At 38.5% G+C, this 21,613-nt stretch overlaps 1 protein-coding gene across 1 annotated transcript; it reads left to right on the top strand.

The window, feature by feature from the left end:
• Positions 1-7: 7 nt before the first annotated feature.
• On the top strand, positions 8-21,058 carry LOC121948420 (elongator complex protein 1-like). The gene is given in 40 exon segments (XM_042493819.1): positions 8-79; positions 1,935-2,029; positions 2,032-2,115; positions 2,991-3,143; positions 3,745-3,826; positions 4,469-4,549; positions 4,715-4,800; positions 4,894-5,084; positions 5,542-5,665; positions 5,740-5,833; positions 6,585-6,815; positions 6,896-7,066; positions 7,994-8,072; positions 8,837-8,992; positions 9,116-9,222; positions 9,728-9,831; positions 10,311-10,364; positions 10,456-10,500; positions 10,502-10,562; positions 11,130-11,245; positions 11,390-11,463; positions 11,585-11,663; positions 11,807-11,885; positions 11,978-12,119; positions 12,932-13,017; positions 13,907-14,055; positions 14,404-14,527; positions 15,291-15,388; positions 16,139-16,321; positions 16,324-16,342; positions 17,018-17,079; positions 17,161-17,223; positions 17,303-17,363; positions 17,911-17,935; positions 17,937-18,022; positions 18,503-18,602; positions 18,736-18,863; positions 19,719-19,870; positions 20,621-20,699; positions 20,908-21,058. Coding segments are annotated over 39 exon segments (3,942 nt in total). The 5' UTR covers positions 8-79; positions 1,935-1,963; the 3' UTR covers positions 20,976-21,058.
• Positions 21,059-21,613: the final 555 nt, after the last annotated feature.

Below are 21,613 nucleotides of genomic sequence, written 5' to 3'. Positions count from 1 at the left end.
GTGAAAGGTCGCGGGCTGACAGCGGTGCACGCGTCATGTTGTGTTGATGCAGAAATATAAAAACTTTGGTTTCTTCTCGGTGAGTTTTTGCTCGTTTCTTGAGTTTTTGTCGAGTTTTAAAGCTCTTCTGTTGTGTTGTTGGTACTTGTAGTTTAAAGAAAAGAGAGCTGGTCCATGTTCGACTGCAGCTTCGTCTTTTTCCTCTAAAATCATCAATTTGGTCTAAAAAAAACTAAACATTTGAATTGATTTTAAAGCTCCACAGTTTGTGTCCGTTTATTTTATCTGTCTGATCTTCGGCGGATTGATACATAACCGCACATCAGCCAGCGACGAGCTAACCGGCTAACAGCTAACGCTGCAGTTTACAGTAAATGTAATGTTTATTTATTTTATTTATTTGACCTTTGACCTGCTCTGACTCAGCTGTTTGCTGTCTGCTGCACATCTTTAAGATGTTGCATTTTCCCTGATTTTTTGCATTTTTATATACTCTTTTTTAACCTTTATTTATTGTCTTTTTAAACAATATAAAGTAATATCTTAAAATCACAATTCGATCAGCTCTGACAAAACATCTACAGCCATATACAAACTCACGAAGTTACAGTATCTAAAACATCATAAAACAATACAATAAATACGCAAAAATACTTTCAATACCAGTAATAATAGTAATGATAATAGTAGTAGTATTGATAATAATAATAATATAATAAATACAAAAATAAATTAAAATAAAAAATGAAGAAAATAGTTATTAATTATAATTCCTGGAAACACCATCAGTAGGTCTTTGCACAATTCTTGATAAAGTCTGTAAGATATTGTATATATTCTCTATTTTTATGCTTATTTTATTAACAATGTCAGTGAGTGAGTCATTTTTTATTTTCCATTTCATGGTATGCATTCTGTGCACTAAATTTTTATCCTTATTTCATCTGAGTTTTGCTAGTTTTATCAAGTGGATTTTATCCTATGTGAAGATGCATTCTGTTTATTTTTATTCTGATTTTATTTTATTCTTACATTCAGGTTTTATTATGTTTTATTTGTCCTTTATGTGTTTTTTGATGTGAAGCACTTGGTGCATTTAATTTCTTTCTTATAAAGCACACTGGGCTGCATTTCTTGTGTGTAAGAGTTTATTATTATTATTATTATTATTATTTAATGTGAAGCGTTAATCCGAAATAAAAACTGTAAACTAATTAAACTACTTAAATCGGGGCGCTGTGGTGGACGTGGCTCATAATGGGTTAATATCATGTCATAGCTGTTTAATAACAAACAGGAGAGAAAACATTTTCCAAGTCCTGTAACTTTTCAGTCTCACTCCCGTGGTGTTGAAAGTTACATAAAAACAGTGTTTTAAATTTGTGAATCTGAAGTCAACAAATGTTTGTTTACTTGATTTTTTTTTTCCAAAAGCAAAATTTTAAACTTACCTTTTTCAGTCTGGCTTTTTTATTAAACTTCACCTATTTATTTATTGACCATTTATTTTTCTACATTTTAGTCCATTTTACTGTTTTGCTAGTTGGTATATAATATTATTATTTTTAACATTTTTATCTATTATTATTCTTTGTGCTGTTATCCTTTCATTTATCTTTTATCTACTATGTAGAGTATTTTTATTATTAATCAGGTAATTTATTATTATTATATTTTATCTATAGGTTTTAACTGCCTTTGCTGCGTTACATTCCTTACAAAGTCTTGTTTTTTTTTTTTTGTTTTTTTTTTTAATCCCATCTGCTTGTTTGTTTGGGGCTGACCACATACAACTATAATATTAAACATTTTATTCCATTACAAAATCTAGAAGTCGTCACTGCTGTTTTATCACTGTAGCGTTTTGTAACAGATCGCTCAGATGTTTCAGTGCTCGACATGTTTCATTTTTTGCTGTTTCGGCTGTTTTGCAGCCTTTGGACTGTGTGTTTCTGAGGTAAAAATGAGGAACCTGAAGCTGCTGAAGAGCCTGCGGAGCTCGGAGCTGCAGGGTCCGGGCTCCCCGCAGTGTGTGTGTGTGTGCGTGCGGACACCGGCACGCTGCTGGTCGCCTCTCAGTACTCCATCACAGAGTACGACCCTCGAACGGGACAGGTGAGCTGATGATGAATTTCAAATGATTACAAATCACAGAAGTCTGCCAAAATAGAAAAAAAACAGCAAAAAATTAAATATATAAAATCCTTTTTTTTTTTCATACTTACACACAGAATACGAGAGACAGCAAGCTCAATTTGCGGCAGCGGCACCTAACTGTGGCACCTCGTGTGGCACCCCCCAGATGCCGCAGCTAGGTGCCGCTAGCAGTCGCAGCAGTCGCAGCAGATGCCACTGGTTGCCGAGACGTGCCGGGAGGTGCCGCGAGGTGCCAGTGCTTGTGCCACCTCCTGGCACCTCCGCCAAACCGCGGCACACGCACTGGCACCTCGCGGCACCTCCTGGCAAGCAGTGGCACAAGCACTGGCACCTCCTGGCACGTCTCGGGAACCAGTGGCATCTGCTGCGACTGCTAGCGGCACCTAGCTGCGGCATCTGTGGGTGCCACACGAGGTGCCACAGTTAGGTGCCGCTGCCGCAAATTGAGCCAGCCCCTGCTGGAGAATACATGATGATGTCGGCTCGTAAAGCAGCACAGGATTAAGGATTTGATTTGATTTTTATTTATTCTGAACATGTAAAAAGGAACAAAAGAAAATATTGCACACAAAAACAGACCAACAAAAAGCAAAATAATAATTACATACAATGAAAAACATAAAGCAAAAGAAACGTCTAAATAGGAAATGGCTCAATATTCAATAAACAGTACGTGACAGATACAAAACTGCATTTTTATTCTGTTTCTTTCCTTTTACTGACTTATTTTAGCTTCGTCTTCTTGAGGATGTGTTTTGAGATTTGAGAATTTTTAACGTAAATGCTGAAAAATTGCAGCATTTTAATGAACTCTCCTCTGTTTGGGTCTTCAGGTGGTCAGCGAGGCCTCGCTGACGGCCGAGGGTTTCCTCCCCGGGACGGCAGCGGGACGGCGGGTCGGGCTGCAGGACCTGGCTGAGCTGGAGTCGGCGTGTTTGGCCACAGCTGGCGGCGACGTCGTCCTCTTCAACCTCAACAGCTGCCAGGTCAGCAGGTTTTTTTTTGAGACGTCATTTACTCAAAAAGCTGTGTGTGGCGGTTAAGAGTTTTGCTTTGTTGAAAAACATGTGAGGAGGACAATAAACAATTTAACAACAAAGGTCAGAAAAAATAGACAGAAACTTGTAAAAAGTTACAAGAAAATAACCTGAAAATAATCTAAAAAAAATAGAAATTGACCTGAAAATAAGCAAAAGAGAATGAGATAAAAAATAAAAATAAAACAAACAAAAAACAAGAAAAGTAACAGAAAAAAAAGTTTTTATAGCACTTGACGTCAAGAGGATTAAATATAAAAAAAATATAGATAAATCTGGATTTTTTTATTTTTTCATCACATCTAATAAGTTCTCCCAGATTGTTTTCAGATCATTTTATTGTCATCTTTTACTTATTTTTTTGCAGTCTACAGCAAATTTCTTGCCAAGTTGCTCTTTATGTTTTTGAGAGAAATCAAACCAGTTTTCTCGGGTTTTAAAGGTTTAAATGGTCGCGACAGTAAACCGACATTGATCCGGGTGTAAAATAAAGGAGAATGCGTTATGTCTACGAGGGTCCTCACGAAATGTCTGTGATCACGATCCACAGCTGGAGTGTGTGGGCAGCGTGGACAGCGGCCTGACGGCGATGAGCTGGAGTCCCGATGAAGAGCTTGTCGTTCTCACTACCGGTCAGCATGTTGTACAAACGTCAAAAACATATTAATAATAAACATGTTTATTAGAGTCAGTCAGAGAGTCTGCACACAACAAAGCAATAAAAATATCAATATTATATCAAAATTATGATATGAGAGGAGATATTGTTGAGATTTTAGATATCATGAGTGTTTTTTCCTGTTCTCAAAAAGGACTGTTTTAGCTGTTTTTGTATTTGGCTTCACCCACATTACTGATGATTATTTATTTAGAAACAAATCATAACCCTACAATATTCATCATCAGTATCAGTATTGAAAAAAAGAAAATAAGATTGTCATGTTTGATTTTTTTTATGTGACCTTGAGTCTATTTTAGGCTCAACCATGAACTGATTGCGAGTTCATAATCAGACCAGCTGTCCAAACTTTTATAAAGTTGCTACCCATAAAAAATAAATTACAATAAAGCAAAGAAGTCACTGATGAATTGTAAGGACCTTTTGTTCCTGCAGAAGTCATCAAAGACGAAAAACGTGTCAGCCTCCTTTATAAAACGAGTAAATCAAAGTACCTCCAGATATGAATTTATTTATTCATAGTGACAAATCACTGCTTTGTTGATTTTTTTTACACATTTGAAGCAGGAAATAAAACGATAATTTGTGCTCGCAGGTCAGGAAACGATCATCATGATGACCAAAGACTTTGAGCCGATCACCGAGCTCCGAATCCACCAGGATGATTTTGGGGAAGGTACGCTGGCTCCGAAGTGGACTCTGTTTAGAATAATGGTTCCCAACCTGAGGGTCACGACCCCAAAGACAGTCATGAAATTACCCAAAGAATATAGCAATATTTGTAATACTGCGATGCAACATCGACGCTGTGTAAAATGATGCACCTTCTGTGTTTCTGCAGGGAAGTTCATCTCGGTGGGCTGGGGCAAGAAGGAGACTCAGTTTCACGGCTCAGAGGGCAAACAGGCGGCGCAGAGGAAGATCCAGGTCGACCGCAGAAACACCACAGCGTAAAATATGCTCTAAAATCTATGAAAACTTCGTCTTATATGAAAATACGATGTATGCGTGCACCTGCAGGAGGTGCAGCCGGCCGCGGCCTGGGACGACGGCAGGCCGCGGGTGACGTGGCGAGGTGACGGTCAGCTGTTCGCCGTCAGCGCCGTCTGTCCTCAGACCGGAGCCAGGAAGGTGCGCGTCTGGAACAGAGAGGGCGTCCTGCAGGCGACCAGCGAGCTCATCAACGGCCTGGAGCAGGCGCTCAGCTGGAAGTGAGTCATTTTCACTCATCAACTTTCATTTTTTTCTTTGACAATGAAGACGAAAACTGGCAACACAACTAACCTCTTTCCAGATGTTTCATATTTATTTAAGTATTTAAGTACAATTGATAATTTGTAGCAGAGCCTGAGAGTCTATTTTATTTTATTTTATTTTATTTTATTTTAACATTTCAGTGCCAGTGTAGAATATTCTTGAGAATTAAAAATTGCATTATTCTGGTTTATTATTATCATATCGATGGCATAAAATGGTCTTAAATCAACATCGACAATAATATCGTTTATCGTGATATTTTTGGGGAAAAAATATCCTGCAACAAAATCTTTTATCGTGTATAAATGCGTGACAGAACCTGCTGTCTCTGCTAGATGATAATAATAACATAAAGAATCCCTAAGAGAATATTAAGTGAGGATATTATATTATATTTCGTGGTGTTTTCAGACCGTCCGGCAGCCTGATCGCGAGCACTCAGCGTCATCCCAACAAACACAGCGTGGTTTTCCTGGAGAAGAACGGACTGCTGCACGGAGACTTCACCCTCCCGTTCAGCAAAGACCAGGCCAAGGTATAAAAATATTGATCTTCAGTTTGTGATTTTTATTCTTGAAAAACACTTTGATTGCCGTGTTCGTGTTTCAGGTGAAGGATCTGATGTGGAACAGCGACTCCACTGTTTTAGCTGTTTGGTTGGAGGACACGAGCGCCGGAGAGGACAAACAGGTCAACACGTACAGTGAGTTCAGCCGAAGTCGTGACGTACTGAACATGCTCAGCCACATCGGTAAAATAAATTACGCAATTAAATATTCGTCCGAGAGATTTTTCAGGTCAAATAAATCAAATGCATCATTCCTTTAGACTTTCAACCTTGTTGAATTTGTTGTAAAGCTGCTAAAAATATTAAAAACGCAGAGCTCATTAACCCTCGAAACCTGAGCATATCAACTGGATTTTTTTTTCCTTATAAAACGTTGGAGGGCGACGAGCAACATAACGAGAAATGGCCCAAAAATGGACCAGAAATTAGCAAAAAAAAAAAGTTATAAGGAAATGACCAGGAAATAGGGGAAAAATAAAATTAAAAAGAAAAACAGAGAAAAAAAAAAAAACCACAAAAACAAACGAGAAATGACCTTAAGAAAGTGCTTTAAAATATTTATGTACAATAATTTCAAATATATAATTACAAGAATTATAAATACAGTTTCTGGACAATTTTCAGCTAAGTTTCAGGTCATTTCCTCGTCACCTTTTGCTCGTGGTTTTTTGCAGTTTGCAGGACATTTCCTGCCATGTTGCTCATTATCGTGTTTTTGAAAGACATCAGACCAGTTTTCTCTGTTTCAGGGGTTAAAAACGATGGTGAAATGTGTCTAAATGCACCACGTGTTTTGTACTTTTTTTTTTGAATGGGGGAATAATTGAATTATGAATGAAATAAAAATAAATATGTAATGAATGATGGTTAATTTCTCTGCCTGCAGTCCAGCTGTGGGTGGTGGGAAACTATCACTGGTATCTGAAACAGAACCTGGACTTCGGCAGAGACTCTCAGAGGGCTCCGGTCTGCGTCTGCTGGGACCCCGAGCGGCCCCTCAGGCTCCACGTGGCGACCCGCGGCTGGACCAGCATCACCTACGACTGGGGCTGGACGACCGAGAGGAGCCCCGGGGCGGACGACACCGACAACGCCAACGTGGCCGTGATCGATGGAGGTGAGGGCCGACGAGACGAGAGGACGCGGAGCTGCGGGACGATTCCTACACGATGTTAAAATGTTTCTGCACCTCCTCAGATAAAATCCTGGTGACGACCTTCAGGCGGAGCGTCGTTCCTCCTCCCATGAGCTCACTGGAGCTGCAGCTGGACTCGCCGGTCAGCCAGGTGACCTTCCTGTGCCAGCCTCAGCGGACCAATCAGCTGGCAGCGCTGACCTCTGACGGACGGATCTCCATCTACAGCCCAGGTGGGTTATACATACACACGTTAACCCTTTCAAACCCGAGCAAACTGGCTGGATCTCTGTCAAAACACGAGAGGGAGGCAATGAGCAACAAAAAACAAAATTACCAAAAAATCTGTAAGAAATTACCTGGAAATTAGTGAGGGGGAAAAGTCAAATAAATAATAATAAAAACTAAATGACCTGGAAAACGTGCTTAAAAGTTATAATAATTGAAAAATTGATAAGAATTATAAAGATGAAAAAGTAAAAATAAGGCGCGAGGAACGTGCTTAAAATTTAATTGCAACAGCTTAAAATTTGGTAACTTAATTTCAAATATGTAATAATCATAAATATTTTTTCCTAGACATTTTATTCCTAGCTTTTGAAAATAATTTTCTAAATCTACTAATTTCTTGCAGTTTTGGAACATTTCTGTCTAAGTTGCGGAAAATAAGTGAAATTATTTTTTAAATGAAAAGGGAAAAAAGTAAAAAAAAAAAAAAAAAAAAAAAAAAGGCAAACAAGAGTCGGAAAGGTGCATAAAAATACAGTAATTAAAAACATAATTGTATAATTGTTATTATGGTCATTACAAAAAACATTCTCATTAGCTTTTGTCTTTTTTTACCGAGACATTTTCCTCTAGTTTTTTTTAAGTAATTTCCTTTAATTTTTGAAACGTAGATGCTCATTGCACTTTTTCCATGTTTTTGAAAGAAATCACCAAACTTCAGAGTTCAGTGGTTTTAACACTGAAAAACATCTGAAAGCACAAGAAAAGTGATGTTGCTCCAGGTTTTAAAGGGTTAAGAAGACTCAAGCCTGGGCTCACATCGAGCATTATGTCCTCGTGTGTTTTTTAAATTGACATAAACATTGATGTTTATTTATTTTGGGTCCAAATATTATTCTGATCAGTTTGTGCTCAAACACCAAATGGTCCAGATTCTGGAGACGGGGCTGATAAAACAGAGGACGGGTTCAGGACGACGTCTCGTCCCCTCGTCCTGCAGAAGACCTTCAGGTAACAAACTCTTTGTTTTCTGATCCCTGCAGCTTCAATCACCTCAGCAGCTTCTGTCTAAAATCAAAATGTGACGAATATCATCTTTTGCTTGTAGCTAAAGACGCAAACAGTCTGAATAACGCCCAGTTTTTTTTTATGGTTTCACATTGAGGTTTAGTTATTTAAAAAGTGCAAATTAATAAATACACAAGTTATAAAAAGAATTATCCAGGAGGTTATTTTTTATCTGTAGTCCCTTCAGCCGAGGTTTTACACAGGGCTTCCTAAAAAAACGAGAAAGCAAAAGCACAAATAAAAGGGTCGTGAAGTTTAAAAGACTTTTTGAAACAGATCAGAAAAAAAAGCCAAACACACAAAATTAAACCAAACAGATAAAAAAAGAGCGAGAGATGCAGTTTAAAGATTGGAAAAGAATAATAAATTATTTTTATTGAGTTTTGAATATAGATAACATACCAATACACAGCACAATATATAGAACAGTGAAACACACTTAACACAAACCCTTCGGCCACATACACAAAAACACAAACACACTAAACAGCCCGACTACAGTGGAAATGCAAATTAATTCCAAATAAATAAATAGAATAAATTAAAGGAAAGACTGCATCCTCCTTTAAGGTGCAGAAGGCAACACATTGCACGAATAATAGACTGGAAAAGAATATCCAAACTTTAAAAGCGGTAGTGACATATGCACATATAAAATGATGTTTTATTATGTTTCTTTAACGTTCTCTCGCTGATTGTTCCTGCAGAGTGACGGTTCAGCAGGAGCAGCCTCTGGCTCTGCGGCAGCTGCTGTGGCTGCAGGACGAGCTGTTTGTGTGCGTGAGCTCCGGTCTGCTGCCGGCGTCCTCCACCGTGCTGATGCTCCACCCTGCCCCGGACGCCGAGGACACACTCGCTGTCAGGTCGGCTGATCGCTCGTCATCGTGCGGTTAAACGTACAGATTAATGAATGAACACTGAATGCATTAAGGTGAATTATTCCACGGCCGTGTTGACAGTCGGGACTCGGTGTTTTGATGTCTCAGGTCTGAGCTGGACGTGGACGGTGTCGTGGTCAGTGTGTCTCACAGCTCTCAGACCGGGACTGTGGCTCTGCAGCTGGAGGACGGACAGATCAGGAGGCTGCGCTGGGGTCAGTCACCGACATGCTTCTGCTGCTGAATCATGTGTTTTTACTAAAACATCGAAATTCATAACATTATTATTATTATTATTATTTGAATTACGTCATTAACCCTTTCAAACCTGGAGCGACATCACAAGTGTTTAAATCTTTGTGCTCTGAGCAAATTCACTTTATTTATTTATTTTAAAACATGGGGAAAGGCAATGAAGAAATGTCCTGCAAATTTCGAGAAATCAGTACATTGTACACAATCAGTACCTCTGCCTGGCTTTCAAAGGGTTAAAAAAGAATGCTTTCTTTATGCTTTCCTTGTTATTTGAGAGATTTTTTTTCTATTTTTCCATTTTCCTAAAATATATCGATGCTTGCCTTTAATAAAGGAGAATCTTACAGTAGAAGCATGTAAAATAACAGAAGTTTACAGGAACAAAAAACTTTTATTTATTTATTTATTCATTTATTTATTCATTTTATTTATTTATTTACTTATTTATTTATTATTTCTGTTTAGATTGTCCTGAGCCGTCAGTGGAGGATTGGCGTGACGCTAGCGGATGCAGCATCAACTTCCCCGTTCCCTGCGTTCAGACGGCGATCTGCAGCATCAGCGGAGAGGTAGAAACACATGGACTCATAGTAATTTAGGTTTAATAATAATAATAATAATTATAAATAATAATCAGGGATGCACGATGATGATTATTTAAACCAATACCGATAAACGGATTATCTCCAGCTCCTCAAGGCCGATGAGATACCGATAACCGATAACTTCTTTCTGTTTGTTTGGACTGATCTAGCAGCAGCACTTTGACACGCAGCACGGTGCAGTGTGTGTCGTACTGGAGGGGTGAAACCATGGCAACACGGGCGAAATTACGCTTATTATTATCGGTTCTACTTATCGGCCAAAAATTGTATTACCGAAATTATCGGTATGACGTCATAAGTGCCATTATCGGGCCAATAATTATCGTGCATCTCTAGTAAAATATTAAAATAAAAATAAAATTGATATTAAAATAAATAATTTTGGTTCCCTTGAACGAACCAAAATCCATATGTGTCTCTTTTTGTCTCTTATTTGTCCGTAGGAATATGTGCTCGGTCTGACGGACAGGTCGCACCTGTACGCTGCAGACACAGAGGTACGCTGTTTTAACCAGCTCTCTTCGTATGTTCACTGTGACTCGGGGCTGCTGGGAAATCTGTTCACTTATGTCTCTGCTTTTTTCTCAGCTGGCCTCCAATATTTCCTCCTTCGCTGTTTGCAACGACTTCCTCCCTCATCACCACACACTCACACACCTGCCGCTGCCTCCAGCTGAGCACGCTCAGTGTCAAAGGTAGGACAGACACACACAGACACACACACACACACACACACACACACACACACACACACACACACACACACACACACACACACACACACACACACACACACACACACACACAGGGGCCAGTCAGGGGCCAGTCTCAGCAGCCACACACGTGCTTCTAGGATTTCAGGGCATTGCTAGGATTTAAGGACATTTTTGGATTTAAGGACGTTTCTTGGATTTTAGGATTTATGCAGGATTATAGAACATTTCTACGATTGAGGAGTTTCCAGGATTTTAGGGCATTTCTCGGATCTTGAAACATTTTTAGGGTTTTCGGATATTTCTCAGATTTAAGGACATTTCTAAGATTTTAGTAAATTTCTAGGATTTTATGACTTTTGCAGGATTGTAGCTTATTTCTCGGATTTTACGACATTTTTAAGGTTTTTTGATGTCTCTCAGATTTTTCTCAGATTTTAAGGACGTTTCTAGGATTTTAGGTCTTTTTCACGTCTTTTTCAGGACATTTCTAGGATTTCTTTTTTATTTCTTTGGGACAGCTCAATTGAGTGACCTTTGACCTTGCAGGGCTGCAGGCGGCTTTGGCCTCAGACGGAGGTCAGAATGACGAGAGTCTGCGGCGGGTGGAGAGAGGATCCAGGATCGTCACAGTGGTCCCGCAAGACACCAGAGTGATTCTGCAGGTCACTTTAACTCACGACGTGCAAACGTCTGCAGCCGTTGTCTAAATCCAAGATCCACATTACAAATTACTGAACACGTTCAATATCATGACAAATTAAGAGTTCAGAGGTACGAATTCTGTGATTTATTTTGATTGTGTCCAGATGCCTCGTGGGAACCTGGAGACGGTGCATCATCGAGCGCTGGTGTTGGCTCAGCTCAGGAGGTGGTTGGATTGGTGCGTAATTTTTTCTGCACTTTTTTGGGTGATTTTCTTGCGCTATGTCTTGTTAAGTCGCTCTCACATGTTTTTGAAAGTACGTCAGTTGTAAGCCGTCTTGTTGTCTTGTTTTGTTCAGTTTGAGGTTCAGAGATTCGTTCGAGTGTATGAGGAAGCTGAGGATCAACCTGAACCTCATTTACGACCACAACCCAAAGGTACATAAAAGGGTTAACGTGTCATTTTCTGACTTGAAATCTTTTATTTTGTCCACAGCAGGCAGTTTATCGTCCAAATGTTAATATTTCAGTATCTTGACCTGTCTGATTTCTCATTTTCCAACATGCATCTCTTCCCGCAGGTTTTCCTGGAGAACATAGAGACCTTCATCACACAACTCAACTCCTTCCTCAACCACATCAACCTCTTCCTCACCGGCTCAAGTAAGACCCGCCCCAGGAGAGTTTTCGTTAAGGAAAAAACACATTTTAACAGGTATCTTATATTCTGACATTTTTTATCTCTGCGGTACGCAGGGAGGAGGATACGACCGGCACCATGTACCCTCGCCATGAGAGCGCCGCGGTCCAGACGCAGCCTGTTTCTGGGCAGAAGAAGGTGGATGTGGTTTGCGATGCTTTGCGGAGCGCCATGGAATCAATGAACACGAACAAGTCAGTAGCTCTGTTTATGTGAACACTTTCACTCGGTCTGATTAAAGATTTCAGCTCAGCTGTTTACATCGGATGTCTAATGAGATCTGGTGTTTACATGCACTGACGCATGCATGACGCACACTGACGCATGTAAACATAGCAGCTGTGTTACATGCGCTAAAATTGTGAATATACACACTCTCACGCCAAAAGCATGTGTGCATTTTCTCACAGTGAAAAATAAATAACGGCTAACCTCCGACGGCAGCACAGCGCTCTCTCCCTCCTTCTCACACACCCCGGGCAGGAGTGAGTTAGTTGCTATGGTTACGGGACCACTTGAACTATTAGAGCATCTTCGAAGCTGAAGTCAAACTAATGGTTAAAATGCATATTTACATGTCTGTTCAGCGCAGTTTTTGCTGTTGTTTTGATGCTATTTGGGATTAAAAACAAACTCTCTGCCGTAGTCTACCTCTGCTCAGAAGTCAGCATTTTTTGGAAGCAAAGAAACGTGCGACTGAGCGTATGTAGAGAGAACGCAGCCAGAGATGAATCAGCTTCATTTTAAAATAACACAAATTTTCTTTTGATATGAAAAGGTTTAAACTCCTCGATTTGAATTGAATCAGTTTGGGCCTTTTTAAGCTGATTGGGGTGTTGTCTGCTTAAAATCTTAACCGGAAGTCTTCGTACTAACACTGCGTCATGTTACGGTTCAAGATATAAACCTTATCTCACTAACAAAGGTTTGGTGTCCAGCAAATTTTGGACTTGGACTCAGTTTAGCATTAGTGGGATATAAAACGACGGTGTTGTTAATCTTCCAGGTTCTTTCTGTCCGTACTGACGACTCACGTGAAGAAGACGGTTCCAGAGCTGGAGATCGCTCTGCAGAAAGTCCACGAGCTCCGAGGTGAGCTCACCGACGACCTGCAGGAGTTTGTGATGGAGATAAACTGAACTGTTTCACTCAGTTTGTAGTAGTAGTACTACTAGTAGTAGTAGTAGTAATAGAGGTTTATACTGAACATGTGAAAAAACATGTAAAAAAGAAACAAGACAATCATAAAGCAGTGGACAGACATAAAAAATACATGGAAAATGTAAACAAAGCATCACGATTTTATTCACATATCCGAAAAGCATATAAAGCTGTACAATAATTAATTCTCTAGACTTATTCTAATTTATTATCTTAATTACCAATAATCTTTATCTTACAAGATATAGATTAATTACAAAAATATAAATTTTAATGGAAATATAAATTCTTACATATAAACCTAATTCAGAAATATAAAAAATGATTGCTGACATATTAATCAAAAATAATGTGACAGCTACGTCTCACCTAATCAATATGTATATTTATATATATATATCTACACACATACTAATACACGTTCATGCACACAAATACATTCAAAGATATATACAGTACATATATATATATACACATACGTGTACACACACAACTCAAGGCAAACAAAAAAAAAAAAATAACAAAATAAATAATAAACAGTAAACACCTGGTGACAGTCAAACATCCCTTTATTTCATCGGTATGTTTCGTGAAAATCATTTCTTTATGCCTCTACTTAAACTGATTTATGTTTGCTCATTCCTGGATCTCTGCATTCAAACTGTGTATAATTTTTAACTATAATTTAACTTGTTCTTTGCACACTTTGAGTTTTTGAATTAAATACTCCCCTTAAAAACACTATCAGCTCCAAATATATGCTTTTTTGTGCATGAAATAATATCATTTGAGTTCCTCATCGTGTGCTGTGTTTGCCCAGAAAACCCTCCTGAAGCTCCCGATGCTGTGAGCGCAGAAGAGGCGCTGAAGTACCTCCTCTTCCTCGTCAACGTCAACGACCTGTACGAACACTCGCTGGGAACGTACGACTTTGATCTGGTGCTGATGGTGGCCGAGAAATCCCAGAAGGTAAAAGACAACAGAGGAGGAGGAAACGTCCTCATTATTTTATTTTACTTGACTTTTTAAAGTCAGAAAGATCTCTGCAGCGGAAATAAAATTAATGGAAATCTAAAGTAGCATGACGATGTAGTTATTAAAGTTATTAAAGGGTGACTTAGAGTATATCTCAACTCCATTTTCCCCTCTTTTATGTCTTGACTGGAAACAGCAAATATTAAAATTGGTCCACATGCACTAAAAGATCTTGTTTTTGCCACTGACAGGCTCAGGATTAACCATTCATTATGTTTTATATTCGTTATGTAACCAAGCTGTGATTTTTGGATGAATTTGTAAGTTGTTTTTTCCCTGCAGGACCCAAAAGAGTACCTTCCCTTCCTGAACATGCTGAAGAGCCTGGAGCCAAACTACCAGCGCTACACCATCGACAAACACCTGAAGCGCTACAGGAAGGCGCTGCATCACCTCAGCAAGTGCGGTCAGTCTCTCTGCTTCTGTCAGCTGTTTTTACTGCTGCTCTGTGTCTTCAGCGGAGACCGGCAGCTGTGGGTAACGGCCGTGCAAATGTCCAGAAAAGCATCACACGTCCCCAAATCAAAGAGTGGGGAACGATTTAAAGCAGCACCGAACGATCAGGACGTTTTTATTTCCTTTGCCCTTTCTTTTTCTCTCTTTTTTTTTCCCCTTTTTTAAATTTATTTTTAATTTTCATGTGTGTATATGCATGTATATATATATATATATATATATATATATATATATATATATATATATATATATATGTGTGTGTATGTGCATGCGTATATATTTTTTTAGACTTTTATCCTTTTTTTATCCTTTTTAAATATTATTTAATTATCATTTTGGGGCTAAATCCTTCGTACACACGTATATACATGATGTACATCAGCATGTGTGTAGTGTGTATATATGTATACGTATGAGCTATGCTTATGTGTATGGATGGATGCGTTTGATTATGTTCATGGAAGGTGTATACATGGGTATGTATGTATATGTATGTATGTATGTATGTATTTCTACTATGAAAGTATGTAAACTGCTGTGGCTTAGTGAATCTTTGCCCACATGTGCAGCTTTGCCGTTATTGAAGTTGTGAGTTATTGATCTGCTTTTCTTGAATGACTGAATGAATGAGTTAGTTTAGAAAGATGTGCTGATGTTTTGCAGAGTGTGAGCGGTTCACTGAGAGCTTAAAGTGTGTTGTGTGTTGTGTTCAGGAGAGGAGCATTTCCCCGAAGCTGTGCAGCTCGTGAAGGAGCAGAAACTCTACAGCGAAGCTTTGCGGCTCTACGCAGCAGACAGTCATCACTACAAGGTGAAACACAAACACAGCTCAGGACCTTTTTTACCCACAGCAACAACTTCTCAGTGCTTTATATTCACTATTATCCGAAGTGGCCGTCGGTTTTGGCTTTATTAAACTGCATTCAATAATTTTCATGACTTTTTTTTGGCCTTTTTGACCCTTTTAAACCTTAAATGTCGCTTTTCTTGTGCTGTTTTCTGATGTCTTTTACAAGTATTTAAATCTTTGCACCCTGAGCAAAAAGCGACGTAGTATGAAATGTTCCACAAATTAAGAGATTAAGAAAATTATTTTTAAAAACCTAGGGGAAATGTTTTGGGAAAAGATAGAAAAAGCTGGAGGAAAACTATATCTATAATGATCATAATTACATATTTAAAATTACATTACAAAATTACTAAAATTTTTCAAGCATTTTTCCTATGTAATTTTATATTTTTATTTATTTTTTTTTAGTTTTCTTTTTTTTTTTTTAAATTTCTTGCTAATTTTTGGGTCATTTCATCTGTTGTTGCTCCTTGGCCTCTTCTCATGTTTTTAAAAGAAACATTGTTTTGGTAATTTTGGTAATAATTAGTCTATTGATGTTCTTTTTCACACTTATTTTTAAGTCATGTAACTACACGTGGAAACAGGTGTACAACAGTTTATGTGGTTATATATTTAAAAAAAAACAAACCATTTTTTTTCCAGTTATCAGATAACTTGTTTTGAGATAATTTTCTTGGGAAAATTTGACCTCTGAACTTTGACCTCTAGGTTCTTAGCTGTGCTTATGCCGAGCACCTGATGGAGCAGCAGCAGGCGGAGCAGGCCGGCCTGTTGCTATGGCGATGCAGGGAGCCCGCCAGCGCCCTGCAGGCGTTCGCCAGCAGCTCCAGTTGGAGAAACGCCATCTGTGTGGCGCAACAAATCCCGCTTCCACCTGACCAGTTAGCCCTGCCCTGGCCCGGGACCTGGCAGGTAACTATGGCAACAAGGTAGACAGACGACAACACAAGTTGACAGGCAGATGGTTAGTTATAAGAGCCATTAAATCACATATTTTATACTTAAAAATGAATATTGTTGTTATGTGACATATTATATCTTAAGTTTCTGTATATTTTGAAGGAGCAAAGTGAAAACTAAATTTAAACTAAATTTATGTTAATATTTTCAGTACTTATTATATTATTTCTGCTTGAACTCCAAGTTAAGTACCACAACTTTGTGTGCATGACATAGAATAAAATAGAATAGATAGAAATAATTAAAACCGTGAGGGAAATTGTTTCGTTACGGCAGCAAAGAAGAGAGCAGCAACTGAATAAAATATTCGTTAAAAAGGCAAAATAATGGAAATATATATACAAAGGAAGGCACTTAACATAAAATAAGATAACAATAATAATAACCGTGTTTTATTGTGTAACGTGTTTAACAGTTTTATATGACGCAGGAATAGGACATAAATTTGTCCGTGGATCAGACGAGACGTGATTATGAAAGGACTTTGCCTGCTGTGTTCTTTTGTAATCCAAAATTGAGTTTTCGAGTCAAAAAACCGAGACACCTTTGAGAGAAAGTGGCCGAGGATCTGCGGTGTTTAAGAGCGTCACTGCGTGTAAATACTAAAATGTTTTCCTTCTCTTATAGAGAAGCTGACTGAGCAGCGGCGGTTCTCAGAAGCTGCTCTGCTGTTGGACCAGTACGCCAAAGTAAGAAGCAGCCGCACAAAAAAAAAAACCTCCAAATGAAGCAGCTTTTTTATTCTAAAATTTCTCGTTGTTTTCCAACAGGACTGTGAGGAGGCCATCCTGGCTCTGATCACCGGCTCAGTCTGGGAGGAGGCGCTCCGACTCGTCAGTTAAAGATTTTATAGTTTTCTTTTTTGTATTTGTTTATTTTTGACATAACCATGAGACATTTTGTCTTTCTCAGATTTACATGCACAACAGACAGGACATCACTGAGACAAACCTGAAGCCTGCTCTGTTAGACGGTGAGGATCATTCACGCGGTGACGTTTAACTCCTGCTGCTCTGCTGCTGTCTGCTGCTCTTTGTTCCTCTACTGAGGCGTTTTTTGATGATTTTTGACAACATGGTATGCCGAAAGCATCCGGAATAAAAGAAAAGGTTGAAAAGATGTTTAAAAAAAAAAAAAAAAAAACTTTTGAACTTCATGTTGAGCTGAGGTCTAATTTCCCTCCATCACACTCAGAGATTGAGCTGCTCCCGTCCGGACGTCGATTTAGGGTCCCAAAAACCAGCCGTAACACGTTTTCAAGTCTTTTACTAATCACAGGATAATTGTTAAAGGGAAACTACTATTTTGTAAGATGTGCGCTCTCTTATTATTTATTTATATTTATATAATTTTATTGCTCCACCTGCCTGTTTGCACCATTGTGTCTAATATATTGTAAATGTTTTAACGCTGTATTGTTTCACGTGTCTGTGTCTTTGAGCAAAGACAAATTTCCACCATAAAGTCTCTCTTTCTCTATCTGTCTCTAATCTATTTTGTGGTTTTTCGTCTTGTCTCAGCTGTCAGCACCCAGGTGAGCTTCCTGGGCTCAGGTGGCGACGTTCACGCGGCACAGAACCCGCCTGGCTGTGGTCCGAGAGCAGAAAGAAAAGGCCCGACTGGACATGCTGGGTGAGAATGAGTCCGAATTTAACAGAACATGCAATATCTGAGATAACATGCGATTTTAACATGTTTTTCACGATTTTACGTCAACTTTATTTGTTCACATTGTACCAAAATGTTGGGTTTTTTTGTAGTATTTTACTTTTTTTTACAGGATCAAATGTTCACCTTCTGTAGGCAGAAAAAGGAAAATGTATAAGGTTTAATAAAGAATTCCAAAAGTTTATTTTTTCAAGGCGAAAAAGGACAAAAATACATGTATATGTACATATATGTATATGTATATATATGTGTCAGATCTCTTCACTGTACGCTCGATATGTTCCAGCCGTGTTAACTCCACAATGTGGCTGAAAACATCGATACAGATCGAGAGAGCCAAAAAATGAATTAAGCAGTGAATTAAATATGTATGTTTTTACTCTGTAGTTGAAATCATGATTAAAACTTAAATTTGCATGAACTCTCTGTGGTCTTTTTTATCAGATGAGGACGGTCCGGACTGTCCTGACGCTGAGCTCTACTCTGAAGCCAGCAGCGTGCTGACCGGCTCCAAATACTCACACAGCAACTCCCGCATCTCCTCGTACGTCAAACACACTCCTAACAGTTCTCACCAGCTTCTGGTGATTTCCACATTTAAAAAAATGTAGCTGATGTGATAAATAATCACATTTATTTTTCTGTTTTAACGTTTATTGTTTGCGCCGCGACTGCAGGAGATCATCGAAGAACCGCCGGAAAGCAGAGAGGAAGAAGCTGAGTCTGAAGGAGGGAAGCCCGATGGAGGACAGAGCGCTGATGTACGCCCTGGGAGAGATCCTCACCATGGTGGACAAGATGAGAGGTACACACACACACACACACACACACACACACACACACACACACACACACACCTCGAGGCTCTTAATAATTCTTTTTTATGTTAGTTTTAATAATACGTAGATCACCTGTGTTTCATTTGGCATTTTAAGTCAGTTTAAGTTGAGTATTTTTGTTGAAAAATTAAAGTTTCTGTCGTGCTCAGTGTAGAGAAAGCAGTACCGAGTGGCAAGGGATGATGGGAAATGTGGTCTTACTCAGGAGGTCTATTTAACCCTTTGAAACCTGAAATTGAAATCGCTTTTTGTGTTGTGACGAGTGTTTAAACTGAGCCCTGAGCACATTGGTTTGATTTCTTTTGAAAACATGGAAGGACAACAACTTGGCAAGAAATATTCCACAAATTGCAGGAAATAAGTAGATTAGGAAAATTATTTCTAAAAACGCAAAGGGAAAACATGTCCAAAAAGCTGTATTTATAATTATCATAATTCTATATATTTAAAATTAATTTACAGAATTTTTCTTCTTTATCTTTCTTTCTTCTTCTTATTATTATTAGTATTATTAATATTGGGTTTTTTTCTTTCTTTTTTTTTCTAATGTCCAGGTGGTATTCTTGTATTTTTTGCAATGATTTTTTGTCTTTTTTTGTGTGTGTGTGTGTGTGTGTGTGTGTGTGTGTGTGTGTGTGTGTGCAGATTTTGGGGCACTTTCCTCTAACGTTTGTCATTGCCTCTTCTCCATGTTTTTGAAAAAAATAAAATAAAAATAGAGGCCAGTTCACTCAGGTTTCAGAGGGTTAATCAGCATTTACAAGACATGCACTCAGAGTAAATCTGAATCACGCTGAAGCGTTTGACTCTCCGTCCTGCAGAGGAGGTGCACGGCCTGCTGAAGGCTCTGGTGCTGTTCCAGTTCGACAAACAGGCGGAGAAGCTGCAGCTGGCGTACGAGGAGGCTCTGCACACCGTGGAGGCTGCGCTTCCTGAGGTGTGGCCCGAAGGCCCGCAGAACAATCAAGCTCCGGTAAATATTAAACCAGATCTTCATACGCACTCATGGGGGTAATGCTTTTTTTAAACCCTCGTTTTAATCTTATTTTGGGTCTGACTGGTTTCACACTGATAGATTTGTTTTTACAAGCTGTGACGAATGAGTAAAATCAGTGAAAAAGACTGGGCAAAATTTAACAAAATCTAGCAGACACGATCCTGTACGCAGGATTATACTTTCTATGAACTGAGGAGAAATAAGGTTGTGCACGTGGGATAAAAATGAAATGCATTATTCACCTTTTTTAATCTATTTTATCGATTTTACCTTTTTAATTTATGTTTTATCCATTACATTTCCTTTTATTTGTGGTTTTATTGCAGTTACTGTTTCTGTTGTTGTTTTTGGTCTATTTCTTTATATTATTTTATATTGGCACTATGCATCTTAAATCTCTTTGTCCACCTGTCTTCATTTTGTCCTAACTCTACCTGAGTTTCGTCTCGCTTGTGTTTAATAGGGCTGTTTGCTTTCTGTTGTTGCATGGCCGTCTGTGTTACCCGATTGTGCTTTGCTTTTTTTTATGTAAAAGCACTTTGTAAACTCTGTTTTTAAAGGTGCTTTATTATTATTATTAAAATGTGAAGCAACCAAATAAAATGAAAGGAAGGAGTCAAGACACATGTGCCTACACACATTCAGTGTGTATATAACCAAGCAGAGAGCAGTATCTATTTTTTGTATTATATTTAATCTAAATGTGGCCTCGTTGTTGCTCTCCAGCTCACTGGACCGAACTCGACCGCAAACAGCATCATGGCGTCTTTCCAGCAGCAGCAGAGACCTGCAGCCTCACAACCAGGTCAGCAGCTTTCATCGTGTTTGTTAATTATTCTCATTTTCTTTATGTTTTTGTTCACAGTCGCTCACAGACCACTGTTTTAATGCATATTTGATATCTACTATGTGTGAGCAAACACTCACACGTGGCTTTAAAGTGTAAAGAGATTGTTTATCTTTTAAAAGTTTGTTTTTAACATTTTTTAACATCATTTTTTATTTCTTTGCAGCTGCTGAGGTTCTGACGCCACCCAAGATGAGAAACGGTGTCAAGTGGAAACTCACTATTCTTACATAAACTAGTTCAGTTTTTACTTTTTTTAATGTAAAGTCAAATGGTTGTTATGTAATAAATAAAGATTCAGTTATTGTCTTCTCTCACCAAATGTTCAGTTTATTTGTTGGAGTTAAAAAAAACACAGTATTGTCTTAAAATGTAGGCCATGGAAAGTGTCTTAAAATAGGTTTTTAAAGGTTTAACTTCAGGATTCCTACATATCGCCTACCCTGTCTTGCATCTTTCAAATATACCACATAGTATTTTGACTGTCTACAATCTGATATTTTTATCTAACTGATGCAACTATTTACTCTTTATTTCTGTTTCATGTTGAGCGTAGCCAAGGCCTTTACATTTATGCATAAAAAACACAAATTGATGCATAAGAATTCATCAGAAAGTAGGAAATTAAGTGTCTGACACTCAAAATCTTTCAAAGAAGGGCCCCCAGACCCTGTCACACACACACACACACACACACACACACACACACACACTAACACACCTACCTACATATATATGTGTGTATGTGTGTGTGTGTACATAAAGAATCCTCAGACTAAGACGAACACAGATATACATGAGAGCACTAAAAGAAAGAAAAAAAAATGAACATACTACACTGAAGATAATCAATAATAAACATTGTATCAATA

The sequence above is a fragment of the Plectropomus leopardus genome, chromosome 9 (genome assembly GCF_008729295.1).
Source record: "Plectropomus leopardus isolate mb chromosome 9, YSFRI_Pleo_2.0, whole genome shotgun sequence".
In the NCBI taxonomy this organism is placed as follows: Eukaryota; Metazoa; Chordata; class Actinopteri; order Perciformes; family Serranidae; genus Plectropomus; species Plectropomus leopardus.
This window is presented reverse-complemented; position numbering and strand designations above follow the sequence as displayed.